Below are 17410 nucleotides of genomic sequence, written 5' to 3' on the forward strand. Positions count from 1 at the left end.
GCATATATTTCCTGAACAAAGCTAAGGAGAAAGCTGAGATGTGTTAAAAAATGTATTTATCATTTATTGGATTTCAAGCGACATCGCCTTTTTTTTTTAATACAATAAATATAACCTGCCTTCTTCAATTTAAGAAACACACTATATTGTAAGTTCATAAAAATAAAAAAGGCAATTAAATTCATTAGGTAAGGGCAGTATGAATAAACTTTAAACTTGCTTCATATTCCTGAAATGAACACATACAGAGAAAACAGAGAGAGCAGAGAAGAGAAGCATAGATCTAGGAACCAAATTTCTTTATCTGAGCTAAGGAAAAGCACTATGGGCACTAAGCATATTAGCCCTCCCACATTTATGCACCAAGAGACACAAACTTTAGCTCTGAAAATTCTTCACGCTACTCATACATGGTGATATTAACTATACGGTAGCTAATTACTTTTTTAAAAGTATAGTATTTCAAAGTACAGGTTTGGAAACAAAAATTAAGAAAGAGCTGGAAAAATGCAGTGCTAGCTTCATAGTAGCAACTGTCATTGTCAGGAGATCCCGAAGTGTTTCATCAGCTATATATAGACACAACTTACTCTGTCCCTGAAATTCAGCCATGGATGAAGTGTAGCAAGAAACATTTATGGGACAGACAAATACTACCAAAGCGTAGCTTGGGCTTCAGGGGTATGGAGAAAACGCTGACTGCACTGACATCACTGGCTTTTGCCAGCCCTTTGTGCGGAAGGAAAATCACGGGGCTGAGATATGGGGTGATCATGCCAGCTTAAGATGCCCTTGTGTGACCTTGAGCAAGTCAATTCAGATAAAATTTTCCCCAAAAGCTAAGTGTTGGCTTGTTAGACTACTCTCACTGAGAGAAACAAGCTTGTTGTGCTGCACTGTCCCATCTCTGAAACAGTGTGAGCAATGCTTCCTTTGGTCCTTAATGTCCACCTAGAACATAAATTCTCTGGAGTAGATGCTTTGTCTGACTAAAAGCCCTGAGGAGCCTACACAACAACGATGATTATAGCATGCTTTACCTACCAAACACCCTTCACCTCCATGTTTCTCTCTCCAGTCTGTGTGTAGCCTGCACCCAAAAATATTTAGCATTATCCTAGTATGTCAGGCTTGCTCAGGCATTCAGGGTCCCTTATACCCTTGGAGGGGTGTTCCTACTCTTTGTAGGCCGCGCTTGCAGCTTTGCATCCTGCACTGTGGATGGTCCCCGCTCTCAGACAAGGTTCAAGGCAGAGAGCCGCAGGAAACATTCAACATCTAGTCTCTGCCACAGTATCACCAGGCAGTACTGTGATACATAATAACAATCAGACTGCAATGTGAGTGCTGAAAGATGTAATGAAGCAGGGCAAACCCTCAAGCCATGGTGACTACCAGGCAGCGCTACACAAGGTCATACCTTCCATGGATCAGAAGAGCTCTCAAACCTCACATTCTGACGTATTTCAATTTATTTTTTAAGAAGGAACCACTACACTTGAACTGCCTTATCCCTTGAGCTAGCCTCTTGAGGGTGCCTTTTTGGTTTAATGGTTCTTGTCTGGGTAAGTGCAACTCACAAAGACAGAACAGATCATGGACTAAATAATATTAGAAGTTTTGATAGATGCTTTGCACAGATTAGAAATGTGCAAATGAAAAACTGGGAGAAGTATATTGTAATTTATATACAGAACTTTAGTCAGTCTGTTGGCACACTGAAGTTGTAGAGCAATATGCAGTGAGCTACAAGGCAATACATCCAGTAACAGGTGGGGAAACTACAAATAGTGCTGGCATAAGGTCGGAAAAAATGGTGAGACAGATCCAGGATTTTAAAAATGGTTCGGTGACGAGAATGCAAGGGGCAGGACTAGGGGTATAGCACAGCCTATTACAAATCTTCTGAAGAAACATTCACAAATCATGTGTTCTGCGAATCCTGGCTGTGTTCCTATTTTATGCTGGCTTAGATTTATCCCACAGAGATACTAAGCAAGGAAGAAACTGTGTGAGTAGGGCAATGTGAAAGCTGCAACTGATTATACAATTTATACTTCATGAGTGCAACCAGTTAAGAAAATCCCCTAGTAGGTCAGCCTGTGACTTTTTTGTCTAAAAAAACACCACAGTATTCAGTAACAGTTTTGGTCACAATGAGAAAAGGGGGAGTGGGGGGAGAGGTGAGATAAGGAATGCAAAGACAACATGCCTTTATTTATCTAGAAACAAATATCGTCAACTAAGTCAGAGTTTCCAGACAATAATTATCCAAGAGGCACAGACGAGACATGGCAGGTTTGAAATCACTGAGGTATGAGGCTGAGATTATGGGCACAGGATATGGGCACTGGATATCCAATGCTGCTGTGTTCTAAACTCAGCATTTGTACAGGTTGACTGAATGACCTTTGACAGTTGCAGTCTCGATGCCCTCATTTCTCTTTCCAGATACACCAATGTAATACCACTAATATCTATAAGATTAAAGTTACTCAGGAAGGTAACCTGGTTGAACAAATTGCCAGTGTGTAAAAATGAACACCAGCTACTTAATATTCATTTCACAGGAGTGATACAAAGATTAGTAAAAGCAGCAAATTCATCCCTGTATACAGCAGCATTAGGCACAACCTGAATTACTGCCAAACAGGGATAATATGTTCTTTATACATGTATTGCACAAGTTTTTCTTCTCCAGAACTCTTGTCTTTACATCCTGTCCAACAAAGCTTTACTCTGACACTCGGCTGTATTAAGAACCAGCACTGAGAAAATGAGCAATGTTCCTGCCATGCCTAACATGAAAGCAACAAGGCCTGTATTTTCCAATTCCTGTTCTGAAGACAATGTTCCCTTCAACTGTGATCCTTCTCACTAACATCAGACATATTCTTATATCAGGAGAAATGAGCATCAGTTTTACACAACACACTTTCCAGTATGAGACTAGTTGCTCTTGAGATCTACCATCAATAACTTACTCATGGTGAAGGCTCCTACTTATTTTCAATCCCTCTGAATGTAGACAAGTCCTTTGTTTCTTAACTGGCTCACCTCTCTTCCTGCCTAAGTTCAGCTTAGCATAAGCAAAGTAGGACAGAAGGGCATTTAAACATTTCTTCACTTTGAAACTAATTATTCCATAGGATAAATGCAGTAGACCTATGCAAATGGGCCGTCCAGACCTCTGTTGTGTTCCATAGTTAAATCTGAAATAGTGGTAATCTTCCAGATTTTCATAACTGAACCAAAATCAAGAGGTTACAAGTTTTTTTTAAGCCAGAAGCTGATCTAGGTAATTTTCCAGTTCATATGGACAACAGTTGTTGGAGGTGGAGACAGCAACAAAGGTGAACCTACCTCTATAGGCTGTAAGGCTCCACATGTATTTATATAAACTCCTAAATTCTTTTTTCAGTAGATACAATCTGAACACATCTTCCCCTGATAAAAGCATTCAGCAGAAAGCTTATTTGGCAGTTCACATGGATGGATTCAAATATATCTTCAACTTCTCTACGGCAGATCAGATTGTTATGAGTGTGCTTCTAGAATACCACGGCACTTTTTCATTTGCTCCCCATAGCTCAGCAATTCCCCTTATACCACTTCCATAGGTGAACCTGGCACACAGATGATATATGGAAGATCAGGCCCTAAATTTGTAGGGCTTGATTTTTTTACTGTTAAAGTACCAGTGGTGGGGGTCAGGAGGGTCATAGAATGCACTTTCAATTGCAGGAGAGAGTGTTTAAAACAATGCATGATGGAAATACCAGACAAAAATAGGATTCTGCTGGGTCAAAAGGTTCAAAACATCAGCTTTACTCAGTGGGGAAAAATGCAGTATGTAATTGTACTCTGTAAAGCACTTAAGGGAAAAGATACTTCCTTAGTACCAGCATTTATTATCCTAAAACTATCCACTGGATGGGGAAACACAACTATGTACAGTTTGGAGAATGTGCCTCAGTTTTCTTTCTATAGACCAGAAATAATACTAATACTGTGAAGTATAAGGAAGAGTGTAAAAATCAAATACCAGATATATTTGGAATACTTGAAGACAAGTACAAACACTGTGATGACCAGAGCTGAAAATCTTAAATTATGTAGCTGGGAACATGCTTAAACTGAGTGCAGCAGACCTTCATTGAATAAAGAAGAGAAAGCATAATGCTGTTGTGCACTGCTTGTGCAGTACACTGAACAAAGCACAATTTCTGGAAAAAAAATAGTTTGTGACTATACAATTAAATTCTGCATTGTGATATATGCAAAAGAGCTGGGAAAACTTAACTCTACCATAGTCAACCATTAATTAACTTGTGATTGTGATGTTCTTTTAAGATAACTGCACTACAACTAATAATAAATAAAGTATAAATTAAGTAATTATAAATGGGGTCTGAATTGGGAGACAGTTCATATGCAATGTTAAGGAAAGCACTAAAGGTTTCCAGAGCAGCCTAGCAGTTCCCAAACCACTACAGCTTCTGCTCAAGAAAGAATATCATGTTTTGCATCTCAGATCTGTTTGTTGCAGTTCACACACACGATTCTTTAAACGTGTTACAGTGACACAGACAGACTAGACACATTTTTTAGATTAGTCATAAATTGTTTAAAATGTTTTGTTGCCCCTCTACAGAATAAAACCAGGCACATATGTCACCATACTGGTGAGAACTGGCAGGAAACACAAACCCAAGGGATCCTACCATAAGTAAAGTGAGAAAGATTTTGAAGTGTAACCTCTCCTGTGCAGTACTTGAGAGCACTGCAGCAGCGTTTTGTCTCTGGCCACCAGGATTACTGAAAAGAAATGTATCAGCATCAGTGGCAGAAGCACCTGATTCTTAGTGCTACACACTCTCCTCTACTACATGCTCAAGTCCAGGCTGCCTTCCTACCCACTATACCAAGTGCTTGTTGAGCATTCTGTGGAAATATAGAAATAGCACCCTCCTTTCTGTGTGTCCGAGGAATTGCCTCTGGTGTCACTGGATCTCTAAGTCTCGCTCAAGTTCTTTCTCTACAGAGAACTCCCTTAAGTCACTAGCATGCACAATGTAAGAGTTATTAGCTGTTATCTAGAACATTGCCAGTTGTCAAGACTACTTTATGCAAGGGTGCAAGGCACAGAGACAGCAGGGCCACTATTTTAAGTCTAAAAACATGAGGCCTCTAGTAAATCAGAAAATCTGGAGATCTAGGCTTATTAGTAAAACTCAGAGGCATGCCCTCGCCATCGAAATCAAACACACTATTTCTTCTAATACCAGGGGTTTTCCCCCCAAGAATTCCCACAACACATAACTGCACAAAGAGTTTCCAATCCACAATGAAAGCAAATACAAAAGCAAAACACTTTTTAAAATACCAGTGAAATGCAGGGAAAAAATCAGGGGATTTTTGTGACTGCAGATACTCTGTATGATTCAGTATCACAGAAAAGCACGCTCTGACTCTTTAATATGTTTAAAATATTATAATATTAATATCTCATATATATATTCATACATATATATATACACATACATTAAAAAAATGTTCTGTTCACAGGGCACTGTGCTAGGCATTACATGAATGGTTAACTCATCACTACACAAAAAAAATATGGAAAATAAATAAACTTTATAAAGTGAATAAATAAAAATACGTAACTGAATATAATTGAACAGCAAAACTGGGAGATAAATATTTCCTCTCTGCTACTGTATGTGATCATACAGTTTTCAGGCAGTATATATATGTGAGCCTATTCCAGTTCAAACCACATATTCACCAGCTGCAGAAAAGGCCCATGGACTGGCAGTGACTGGGGCAAATGAAGAAATGACAGCAGCACAGGCTTCAAGGGCCAGCCTGGGGAAAGACTGAAATTTGTATTCAGTGCATCTGGATAGGAATGACACTATTTCTTCTTTAGGGAAAGAGCTGTGATTCATCTTAGCATTTCAAAAAAGACCCAGCAAACGGCTGGCTGACAAGCAAATAGAGGTTTGAACAGCTGCAGGTCAGGAATGGGTAGCTGCACCATGTGAGATCTGCTGCTTCTCCAACGCCTGTCAGTGGTTTGAGTAACAGGCAATTGAGGGAAGTGACAGCAAGACAGAGTATGCTGCAGTAAGGAAAGTATGCTGTGTTAAGCATGTTCCCTATTGATCACTTCTTCCCATCCTTCAGTTTATTGTCTCTTTTACTGTTTACAGCCCTGTTATGAATGATGAGACATGTCTGGTACACAACACTCTCCTTACTGCACATTACATCCCAGCTCCCAATGGCCCCATTGCTACACTCCGATTACCAAGTTCTCCCAATGCATTAAACAATGTGACTCACAGCTACCACACAGTAGATCTATGACACCTACTCTCTCAGCAGATTGCCTGGCACAGGTACTCTTTTGTAATAACAAACAGCCAACTTATACACACAGTATTGTGTTCCCCAGCCTAAGAAATACCAAAGTGTGACAAAAGACTATCACACTCACATCACATTCACACGAGAGAAATTTTCCTATTTTTCATTGCAACTATTGTGCAGTTGTTAAAATCCAACTTCCTAGCTGAGTTTTTACACAATAAAAAAAAAAAAACCACAGTTCATCAAGTAGCTCAGCACTGAAAGGATTGCTTTTTTTCTTCTGTTTTTCACCATCTCCATTTGTCTTCTTTCCTCTTTCTGATGCTTCTGGGATAAATAAACTAGACCTGCCTCAAGTAGATTACAAATGGATTTACAAGGATGACTATTGCATACCCTTTTCAAGATGATGCTTTCTTTGCATGTGTGTAGCTGAAGCTAGTTTGTTTATTTGGGATTTATTTCTCCTTATCTAGAACATATATTTAAAAGCTTCCTTTACAACAATTTTGATCAAAAGCCCCTAGTCTATGTTACCATATCAGAAAGCCTTTAATATAGTAAATTTCCCAAAATAGCTTTCCGTTAGCCCATCCAGAGGGTTTCTGTTTATTATTAGATCTGGAATGCAGCTACACACCAGAATTTATGTCTGGGGGAAGTTGCAAAATATTTTCCAAGACAAGCCAGGAAAACACGACACTGCCTGCCACAGTGGTCAGTAACTCGATGTGCTGGATACACTGCCTAGCAAGGAAGGTTCTTCCAGCCCTTCAGTTCAACTGAAGAGTGATTCTCCCTTCAGTTCTGTTTCAGCAGCAAGAACTACAATTCTCTGTAGCCTCAACCACCACCGAATGGTGATTGTTGACAGAAAATTCAACATGAGCTGGCAACGTGCACTATTGAAGGAGGTGATTCTCCCTCTCTACACTGCTCTTAAGAGACACTGCCTGGAGTACTGCATACAGTTCTGGTGTCCCCAACACAAGAAGGACATGGAACTGTTGAAGCAAGTCCAGAGGAGGGCCACCAAGTTGATAAGGGGACTGGAGCACCATCCCTATGAAAACAGGTTGAGAAGGTTGGGGTTGTTCAGCCTAGAGAAGAGAAGGTTGCGTGGAGGAGACCTTCCAGTATCTGATGAGGGTCTACAAGAAAGTTAGAGAGGGACTTTCCATCAGGAACTGTAATGATAGGACAAGCGGGAATGGCTTCAAACTGAAAAAAGATTAGGTTTAGATTAGATTTGAGGAAGAAATTCTTTACTGTGAGGGTGGTGAGGCACTGGAACAGGTTCCCCAGAGAAGTGGTGGATGTCCCAGCCTTGACAGTATTCAAGGCCATGTTGGATGGGGCTCCGAGCAGCCTGGTCTAGTGGGAGGTGTCCCAGCCCAGGGGGATATTAGAATGGGGGATTGGAACTGGATGATCTTTAAGGTTCCTTCCAACCCAAATACTTTTGTGATTCTATGGATTATGCTTGATTGTGTCCGCCTCCAGTTACATCAGCTGTGCACTCTTACAGCTTCACAGACCTCATCAGAATTACTCCTGAGTTTCACTGATGCAAGCATGAAAAGATTGAGCCCTTAGGGGAAAAAGGGCATACAGGGAAAAAAAAGCCTTAACTCTCTCATTTTACGTATTTGCACTGCTATATGACAAAATGGCTCCTATCTCTTTGCTTCTAACAAAAGCTTAGCCAAGGGAATAATGGTCTCAAGGCCTTATCAATGTGTACTCCACAGAAGGATACTGCCTCATCATTTCACAATGCCCACAGGTGAAGGGTGACTGCTGCATTGTCACAAAGTGCAGAAAGAACTGAAAACAGAAAAATACATTAATGCAGCCTTAAAGTACAGAATAAAGCACTGTTCTTCATTATTATTACAGTAATTCTATAAATTCAGAGACCACAGATGTGTTCTGAATTAAGAACAAAGGACACAGATTAGCTCAGAGTAGCAGGTTTAACTGCACAGCCCCCACAACTACAGAACTTTGGAATGCCTCCTACAACCAACAGCAAAACACAATATATTGCTTGACAATAAGATTACCTTGGGTGAACAAGATGTTCAAGCCACTGCTCTGGAACACAGATTGGCTTACAGTTCACTTCACATACATATACCCACATTAAAAACACATATCTGTTAACACCTACTTTTGCTTAAAAAGTTAGAGAACTTGAAACACTCTAAGAAAATGATGATCTCCCTTGCATACCCTAGAAAGGTTGTAATATTACTTCGGTATGCTGCAATCAGATCATATTTTGGATGCCAAGCACTGTCACATTTCCACTTAGAAATGGCATGGAGAAATGTCAGGGTACTTACCAAATGGTGGTAAAGCGCAGGGAAGGCGGTTCTCTTCTGTCTCCTTCAGAACTGTTAATCATAACTAGATTACAGAATGTGGTGCAAGAAGGAAAGAGAAACATCATATTAGTAAATTAATTAATAATCATTTAAGAGTACTTAGTAAAGCACCCTCTAACTTCGTATGAAAACAGTAAATTGCACAGGTAGTACTCAACCCCTTATCTTCATTCTGATATATTACAATTGAATGCTACTGAACATTCTATTTTTGGTATCAGAAGTGATTTCCTTTTCCTCTTTAAATAAAATTCCTCCCCATCTGTTGCCTGCAAATGAAACCAAACCAGAAAGATTCATTCTGGGAGCACAGCTAATGGGAATTTGGCCTACATGGCAGAACAAGTTCTGGTCTGCATAAAATCTCTGAAATGCTCAGTGTGATGGGGGGCTCCTCATCACCACTTCATTCTACAAATCTTCTCCTACTGGGTTGCATTACTTACCAAGGCAGATGTAGCTCTATATATACACACCTGGTGAATTGACTTGGAAGAAAAGGAGTATAAAGACTAGACCTTTAACTATTTAAAGACATCAATTATATTTGCACCAGCAGTACCACAAATTTACTCAGATGTAAAGAAGATTAAAAGTTTAATAGTGTTTGCCTTTCTCAATTAAATCTTTTCAAGCACGCCAATGCTTACTAGTGAATAGACTTACAGGAAATGCTTGAAACTGAACACTTTTTCCCAAATAAAAGTTAGCATATGACAATTTATATTCTAAGACTGTAAGATTTTTGAACAGACAATATATGTCAAACACAGTTTAGTAGCAGCCATCAGCACAGGTGATCTCAGCTGTAGTGTGGCTACAAGAATTCCACCCACACAGATCATCTATGTGATGACAAGCTAAAGGAACTGGTTGAAACAGGCTTGAATTTCATTTCAGAGAAGCATCTCTTTGTAGTCCACCATGGAACAAATCTCCCTGATATTCAGCTTCAACACTGGATAATACAATATCAACTAAGCATATTTCCTAACAGAATCTCTGGTTTTACATTTTTCCCAGGAAACACTTTTTTATAATTAAATCCAGAACAAATATTTTTCCACCTAAAGAAGGTACCTCTGTTCCTCCAATTAACCTCCAAAGGGAATCCTGGCTTTACTCTGAAACCAAACAAGCATGAAACAGAAAGCACAAAGGTATAAAACCTCTTTTTTGCAATGCTCCACTGGAGAGAATAGAGTGGGATAGGAGTACCAGAAAACCTGAACACATTTCAGCATTTACAACTTCTAGTTTATCATTCTGGGTAGAGTACTTAAATAATGAATCACATTGCTAAAAAAAAGTTGCTAGTTTTCCTTTTTTTAGAAACAGATTTCTGCACTTTTCATATTTTCTACATATTTTAATGTTTGGTATTTTTAGGCATGGAAACTTGCATATTTAGGCAGGTTTAAACTATGCTAAAAATAAGGTCACATGAAGGCTTCATGAAGGAAAAAGATGCACAGAAACCATAGCCAATGTGAAAAAGAGCTGGGGTTTTTTACTACCTTTTTTGTTTGTTTTTTTTTTTCACTATTTTTTTACTGTCTTCCTGGCCTTTTGGTTTGTACCATCCCTAGTAATCTCATTTGCTAGATGGTCAGTATCTCAAGTATTAGAACAATCAGAAAAATAACAGGTTTTTAATATTAGAAATTTCTTTTTAATCTGAGGGTAATCGATCCTTGAATAAGAGGCGCAGTGAAGCTGTAGAATTTCCATCCTTGGAGATACTCCAAACACAATGAGACTAAGGTCTAAGCAACCTGCTGTAAGCTGGCCCTGCTCTGGGGCTAGATCAGATGACTTTCAGAGGCTTCTTCCAACCTACACCATTCTGTGGTTCTGCAGTTGGGATCTAGCCCATACACACTACTATAGCTTTCAAGACCTTTTGCTCATAGGAATCCTGCACTTCCTGTAGCATCACTCACTCCAGACATGGAAAAATCCCAGAACTCTAGTTGTTCTAGTTGTTGCATCTCTTCTCTATGAATAGATGCTAATCCTGTTTAGTGGCTCCCCACACACAGCCCGGGCTGTTGCCTTGCAGGGCTCAGCACAAAGTCAGCTACAAGCCTTGCAACAGACACATCACTGAGGTGTCTCCATCGATCCATAGTTGCTGTGTGCCCTCACACCTTGACTCGTGCCTGGACTGGTTGCTTCCTCAATGCAGGCAGTCTGGCCCCTGCCCCACACCTGCATGATGATTCCCCAGGGACGCTGCACTCCGAGGCATCTGCGCGGATGCGTGAAACCATCCACAACTGCCACAACAGCCACTTCCCTCATGGAGACCAGCCACATGCCGGCATGGCCATTCATGGAGGTGGCACATGCTCAGTGGAACTATAGAATCCTTTAGGTTGGAAAAGACCTCTAAGATCATTGTGTCCACCCACTTGCACTTCCAAGTCTACCACTAAACAGTGGTCACCTCCAGGGATGGTGACTCCACCACTTCCCTGGGCAGCCCATTCCAATGCCTGACCGCCCTTCCAGTAAAACAATTTTTCCTAATATCCAATCTAAACCACTCCTGGCATAACTTGAGGCCATTACCTTTCACCCTGTCGGTTGTTGCATGGGAGAAGAGGCCGACACCCACCTCAGTACAATCTCCTTTCAGGTAAGGTCTCCCCTGAGCCTCCTTTTCTCCAGGCTAAACACCTCGAGCTCCCTCAGCTGCTCCTCTTACACTTGTATTCCAGACCCTTCCCCATATCCACTGTCCTTCTCTGGACAAGCTTCAGCACCTCAATGTCTTTCTTGAACTGAGGGGTCCAGAACTGGACACAGGTCTGCAGGTGTGTACTCACACCAGTGCAGAACAGAGGGGCAGAATCCCTTCCCTTGTCCTGCTGGCCACACTATTCCTGCTAAGGCCAGGATGCCATTGGCCTTCTGGCCCCCCCGGGCACACTGCTGGCTCATGTCCAGTTGCTCTCCACGGGCACCCCAAAGCCTTTCCCTCCGAGCCGCTTTCAGCCGCTCCCGGAGCGCTGCGCGGCCGGGGCTGGGGGCGGATCCCGCTCTCCGCCGGTGGGGCGGGAACTTCCCGATGCTCGGGAGGAGCCGCTTCCGGGTGAGCGGCGCGCGCAGCCCACGTGTGGCCGGCCGGGAGCGGCGCGCGGCCAGGTGAGTGTGGCGGGGACCGGGACCGGGACACGGGTTCCCGCGGGACGTGTCCCTGTGGACTGCCAAGCCCCCGCTTCCCTGGGCCCGGCCCGGCCCCACATGTGCGCGCCCCGAGGGGCGGCGGGGCCTGCGCCGAGAGCGGGAATGGGCGGCAGAGGCAGCATGTCTGCGTGCAGCTGCCTCATCGGCCGGCCTGCTGTGGTTTCCTTTCCCCAGTTTTCTGTGGAGGCTCCTTTCCCCGAAGCGCGAAGCCATGACGTCCCTCGCGGAGCAGCTGAAGCGGCTGGCGCTTCCCCAGACCGATCCCAGCCTCCTGGACCGCAGCGAGGTGGCATCGCTGCTCTTCACCGGCAAGGAAGCCGCTACCATTGACAGGGACACGTTTTTTGCAATCGGTGAGTTTGGCTGCTTAGATGCCGATGGTTTTAGAAATAATCTATCCAAAAAAACAGCTGGAGAAACATAAATAGGAAAGGCAGCCCATAGTCAAAAGGGCCCAATGAACAATTCAAGAAACTGCAGGGTAGCCAGCATCACTCCAGTCTATTGTAGAATCATAAAGCATGCCCTCTTAGGGCGCATTTCTAGGCACATGAAGGGTAAGGTGATGGGGAAGAGTCAGGGACCCCCAGGGTGCTCAGGGGCTGGAGAATTTGCCCGATAAGGGAAGGTTGCTGGGAGGAATGTCTCTGATCTCATTCAGTCTGGAAAAGAGAAGGCTTTGATAGGTCTCATAGCAACCTGACAATACCTATGAGAACGTTCCAAGAAGATGGGCCAGACTGTCCAGGGAATGTATGGCTGGAGGACAGGACACAATGGGCACAAGTTGAAAGAATAGAAAAGGTCAAACTGGATAGAAGGAAAAGCCTTTCACTGTTGGGGCAGTCAGGCAGTTTACCAGATTGTCCAGGGAAATTGTGCTTTTGAAAACCCTAACTGGATAATGCCCGGAGCAGCCTGGTCTGCTTTCAAGGCTAACCCTGTTTTGAGCACTGCCTTGGTCTAGGAATCTTCCCAAGGTCCCTTCCAACCCACATTCTGTGATTTCATGGAAACATGCTGATGCACTGCTCTTGGGTAACATCATGGCCACAAATAATGTAAAGTGTCAAAAGCCATTGCTGTATTGGCACACCTCAAATCCTTTGTGCTTGTCTCTTTCCATTTTTGCATAAAATTTTGCCCAAGAATGTGATGCTTCTTAAATAAGAAAGCTGTTTTCTGAAACCTGGCAGATTGATACCATGTATCGCTTTTAAGTAACAAGGTGTAGAGAGAGAGATATAGCCCTTTGATGCAACACAGAGTGGGTTTTTTAGTTTCTTAAGAAACTATAGAACTATTGCATATAATGATTTCTTTCTTCCATGTTTCAACCAGCTGCCTGTTTTTTTTTTTATTTCAGCTCAAGTTGCCTGCTTTGTGAAAGGCATTAATATTTACAAGCTTGTGTAAAATAGAGAAATAATTCCACTGGTTCTTCAGTGGTGTACATGGAATATTGTATTTTAGTTTATTCACAGATGTACCTTTGCTTTCTTCACCCATATAAAATCATAGAATAATCTTGTCTGGAAAAGACCTTTGAAGGTCACTCGGTAGCCCAACTGAGCACAGGGCTAGTTAGCACAGTTTGCTCAACTCTGTGCTTGGCTGAGTTGGAAGATGGTGGTTTTATGGTCTCTGATCCAGTGTTGGACCTCCAATCCAGTGTTTGATCACTCCAGCGTTAAAAAAAAAAAATCTCTACATTGGCTTTGAACTTCTTATGTTCCAGCTTGCGGCTGCTGCCTCCCATCCTTCCATTGTGTATCTCTGAAAAGTCTATCTCCATCTTCCTGATAACCTGTACTATATCCCGTTAATTAGTTGCAGAGAGCAGGAAGATTTCCTTTGGATTGCCTTCTCCAGGCTGAAAAAACCCCGTTCATCATTTTCCTTGTATGTTGTTTTCCAGTCCCTTGACCACTCAGTGTTCCTCTGCTGAACTCGCATCCATATGGGAATGTTTTTCTTCTGCTGATAAGCTCAAAATTGAACGCAATACTCCAGATGCAATCTCACAAATGGAAGGGACAGTTCCCCCCACCTTCAACCTGCTGGCTGTGCTCTCTCCAGCACAGCCCAGGATGCTGCTGGCCTTCACTGCTGCAAGAGCGCTCCACTGATAGTTCTTAATGCTTTTTTTCTTTGTCAGTTAAGGAATACTTTCAAATACATAAAAAGTTTTGGTCTTAGACCTGTTTACTGTTTGTTTTGGTTTGCTTGGTGAGAATGACATATATCCATATAGCGAAAAAGCTGGATATGCCATTGAGGAGATAGATGGGTAGGACTGGTGAATAAAACTGTTGTCTTTAAGGCATTCCTCCATATTTTTTTTCTACAGGATGCACTGGCTTAGAAGAGCTGATGGGGATTGATCCTTCTTTTGAAGAGTTCCAGTCAAGTTTGTTTAGTTCCACATCCAAAGGCCTTGAACGCAGTGTTCAGACTAAAGCCGTAAATCAGCAGCTGAATAAGAATATTTCATTGTTCCTGATTCACCTGTCCCCTTACTTTATGCTTAAGCCAGCCCAGAAGTGCCTTGAATGGCTGATTCACAGGTAACCCACTGAATATCCTGCATGTCAATATTAATTGTGAACCATGAACCCTATTATCATTTCAAAGTTATGTAGGAAGGTGTGAAGAAGAAACAAACTATGTATTTTGTGAAGTGATGTTGTATAAATTAACCTATCCAGATGCAGAAAGTATAATGCTTCTTGTCATGAAAGAGTGGGTGATTTTGTTGATACAGCCTTTGGATCAGAGGTTTTTTGTACATGTATTATACTGAAATTCATACTTGATTATGGTAACATCTGGTTTGATATTGAAATCTATGCAGAAGAAACTAGAATAATCTTAAGTCCTATAAGGACCTAAAATTGTTGAGAGTGAGGAAAAAAAAAAGGTAGCATTGTTTCTTTTCTCTAGCACATACAGGCCACCGGCCACCTTAGGATTCTGGACTGTAGGTGGACCATAGGTCTGAGTCAGTGTAACAGTCCTGTCAGGTCTTGCTTAAAAGCTAGTAAACAAGGTGTTCTAAGAAGAATGTGGATGAGGTTTTTTTTGACTTCCAGATACTGTTTAACTGTATATGTATGTTTTTTTCCTTAGATTTCATATTCATCTCTACAATGAAGACAGTTTGATTGGTTGTGTTCTGCCATATCATGAGACTAATCTATTTGTGAAAGTTATTCAGCTTTTAAATATAAAAAGCCCAACTCATAAGTGGCATTGGATGGATCCAATAAGGGTAAAGTATTTAACAGGTGCAAGTTGGGAGAAGCCTGAGGATCTTTATTAATAATATCTTGACTTTTTTACTAGGCTTGTGAATATGGTCCACCTGTTTATGTGGTTAGTTGTAAAACTGTACTAAAAGATTTAATTATAGGAATGGAGCCTTGATGCCCATGTGTTTTTTCTGCTATCTTTCTTTAAAGCTAAAGTTCATATTAAAAAGCTTCAATTGTAATTATTCTTTGTTTTGGCTAAGTTAAAGTATGCTTTTAAGGTGCAAGTATTTACTACTGCTAGGAAGATATGATTACTAAAATTGATGTTTATTTGGATATAGGTTATATGTAATGCTCTTCATTGTCTGTCTTAATGTAGATACAAAGAATTCCAGAGCAATATGTGGATTTCCATTACTTATTTCAATTCAAATGGTGTTAACCAATCAATAGGATTAATGTAATAGTAATTTTTACTTCGTATGCTTCGCTTTGTGTTTCACTTCACTCTGAGTGTTCTAATTTTACTTTTTTCGACATGTAAAGAAACCTGGAGTCCCACTGGCAAGGGGTACACTCATTACACACTGCTACAAAGACTTGAATTTCATGGATTTCATCTGCAGGCTGGTGGCAAAATCTGTGAAGGTTGTTCATTTATTGTAGAATGTTGTTTGTTTGTTGTCACTTGTTTTTCCCCATAATTTTATAGTAATATGTTGTTTATTAATGTTTTGAATTACATATCAAACAGTAAAAGGAATCAGTTATTAGTAAACACTATAAGATTTCTTATTATTTGTGTAGATGACGATCTATCAAAAGTTCTTGTAAGGAAGTGGCTGAGAACCAATGAGCCATGACAAAACAATTTGGCAATACTTTATGACTTAAAGATACTGTATTGCCTCAAAGTACTTCATTGCCTTAATGTCTTTTATAAACTCGTTCCTGCTATTAGTTTGTAACTGTGCTTTAAATTTCCATATCTCTTATGGAGCTTGTTGTGGGTGTTTTAAACATACGTCTTCAAATATTTAATGAGAACTTAAAATTGAGAATGTTAGAAGGTGAGCAAATTTATTTGTTTTTTTCAGTAAATGTCAAATGAAGGATTAGTTCTATAGTTTCAGAAGGGTAAGATGTACAATAGTTCCAATTATTTAGAGAATGTGTGTACCATCAAACTAAGCAAAGCACATGCAATAACAGGGTTTGTTCACAGATATAGTAGGAGGTGTTAAACATATGCAGTTTAGCTTCTTGGCTGTCCAGTCCTGAGCCTTGAGTGTTACACCAAAATCACAAGTGATTTAGGTTACTTATTCTGATTAAGTGCATTAGGAATTGCACCCATTTCCTTCTGCCTTGTCTGCGAGGAGGAGCAGTAACCTCTGGTGAGGGCTGCTGATGGCAGGAGGTGATGACTTAAGTTGTGCCAGTGTGAGCTGGTAGAGCTTACAGGCTGGAGTTCTGAGGTTTTGGTGGTTTTGGGGGAAGCCATATGTGCATTTGCACTTTCCATGATGTCTGAACAACCATTTTTTTTCTGTGATCCAGGTCTTTTCAGAGTGTCCTGGCAGCTCAGCTCAATTGAGAGTTCTTCTTGTGTTTTATGCTTCCACCATTGTATCAGCTCTTGGAGCTGCAGAGAAGATAACAGACACTATAGTCTCTATGCTGCTCCCTTACATCCAAAAGGTACGTGAAGCTTTGTTTTCCTTCCTGAGTGATGAAGTGTACTGTGAGCTGCAGACATGCATCTGCAGATGACATTGAAGAGGGACATTCTGTGTGGTATGCATTGTACTACTCTTAAACTGCTTTGAAACATCAGGCAGGTGAGGGTCTATGAGAAATAATGTTTTTTCACACCTCAAATGAGAACTCTGTTTCCCACTCTGCATGAGGAATGGAGCTGTGAGAAATGGATACACAGTTTGGATGAACATCTTTTTCTTTGAAATTTATCTTGCTAAACCTTGAGGAAATGGAGTAAGGGTGGACAGCCAGCTTTAATATCCTCTTTCCTCCAGGAACTTTGTTAATGAATAGAGCAGCAGTTAATAAATGTGTCTTCTTTATCCGTACACCCTGCATGATAACTTTTTCATCTTGAAAGTTGAGTTTATAAATCCTTTAGATGTTAATGCATGGAGACAAAGACAGTGCAATTCCATGCATGTCGGAATACAA

General features: G+C 41.1%; 1 protein-coding gene and 1 long non-coding RNA gene across 2 annotated transcripts in view; one reads left to right on the forward strand and one right to left on the reverse strand.

Annotated features, from left to right (window-relative positions):
* Positions 1 to 7512: 7512 nt before the first annotated feature.
* On the reverse strand, positions 7513 to 11835 carry LOC135411328 (uncharacterized). The gene is made up of 3 exons (XR_010429098.1): positions 11343 to 11835; positions 8727 to 8790; positions 7513 to 8205 (listed from the first exon to the last, which is right to left on the reverse strand). It is a non-coding gene; the product is annotated as an uncharacterized LOC135411328 (long non-coding RNA).
* A 4-nt stretch (positions 11836 to 11839) lies between these two features.
* HEATR1 (HEAT repeat containing 1) overlaps positions 11840 to 17410 on the forward strand; it is a 36325-nt gene continuing 30754 nt past the window's right edge. Inside the window, exons 1-6 of the mRNA XM_064648742.1 lie at positions 11840 to 11918; positions 12135 to 12313; positions 14311 to 14527; positions 15090 to 15231; positions 15761 to 15862; positions 16775 to 16915. Coding sequence (XP_064504812.1) covers positions 11842 to 11918; positions 12135 to 12313; positions 14311 to 14527; positions 15090 to 15231; positions 15761 to 15862; positions 16775 to 16915 — 858 coding nt within the window. The 5' untranslated portion in view covers positions 11840 to 11841. The remainder of the gene's footprint in view (positions 11919 to 12134; positions 12314 to 14310; positions 14528 to 15089; positions 15232 to 15760; positions 15863 to 16774; positions 16916 to 17410) is intronic.

Source organism: Pseudopipra pipra, chromosome 3, assembly GCF_036250125.1.
Source record: "Pseudopipra pipra isolate bDixPip1 chromosome 3, bDixPip1.hap1, whole genome shotgun sequence".
Taxonomy (NCBI): domain Eukaryota; kingdom Metazoa; phylum Chordata; class Aves; order Passeriformes; family Pipridae; genus Pseudopipra; species Pseudopipra pipra.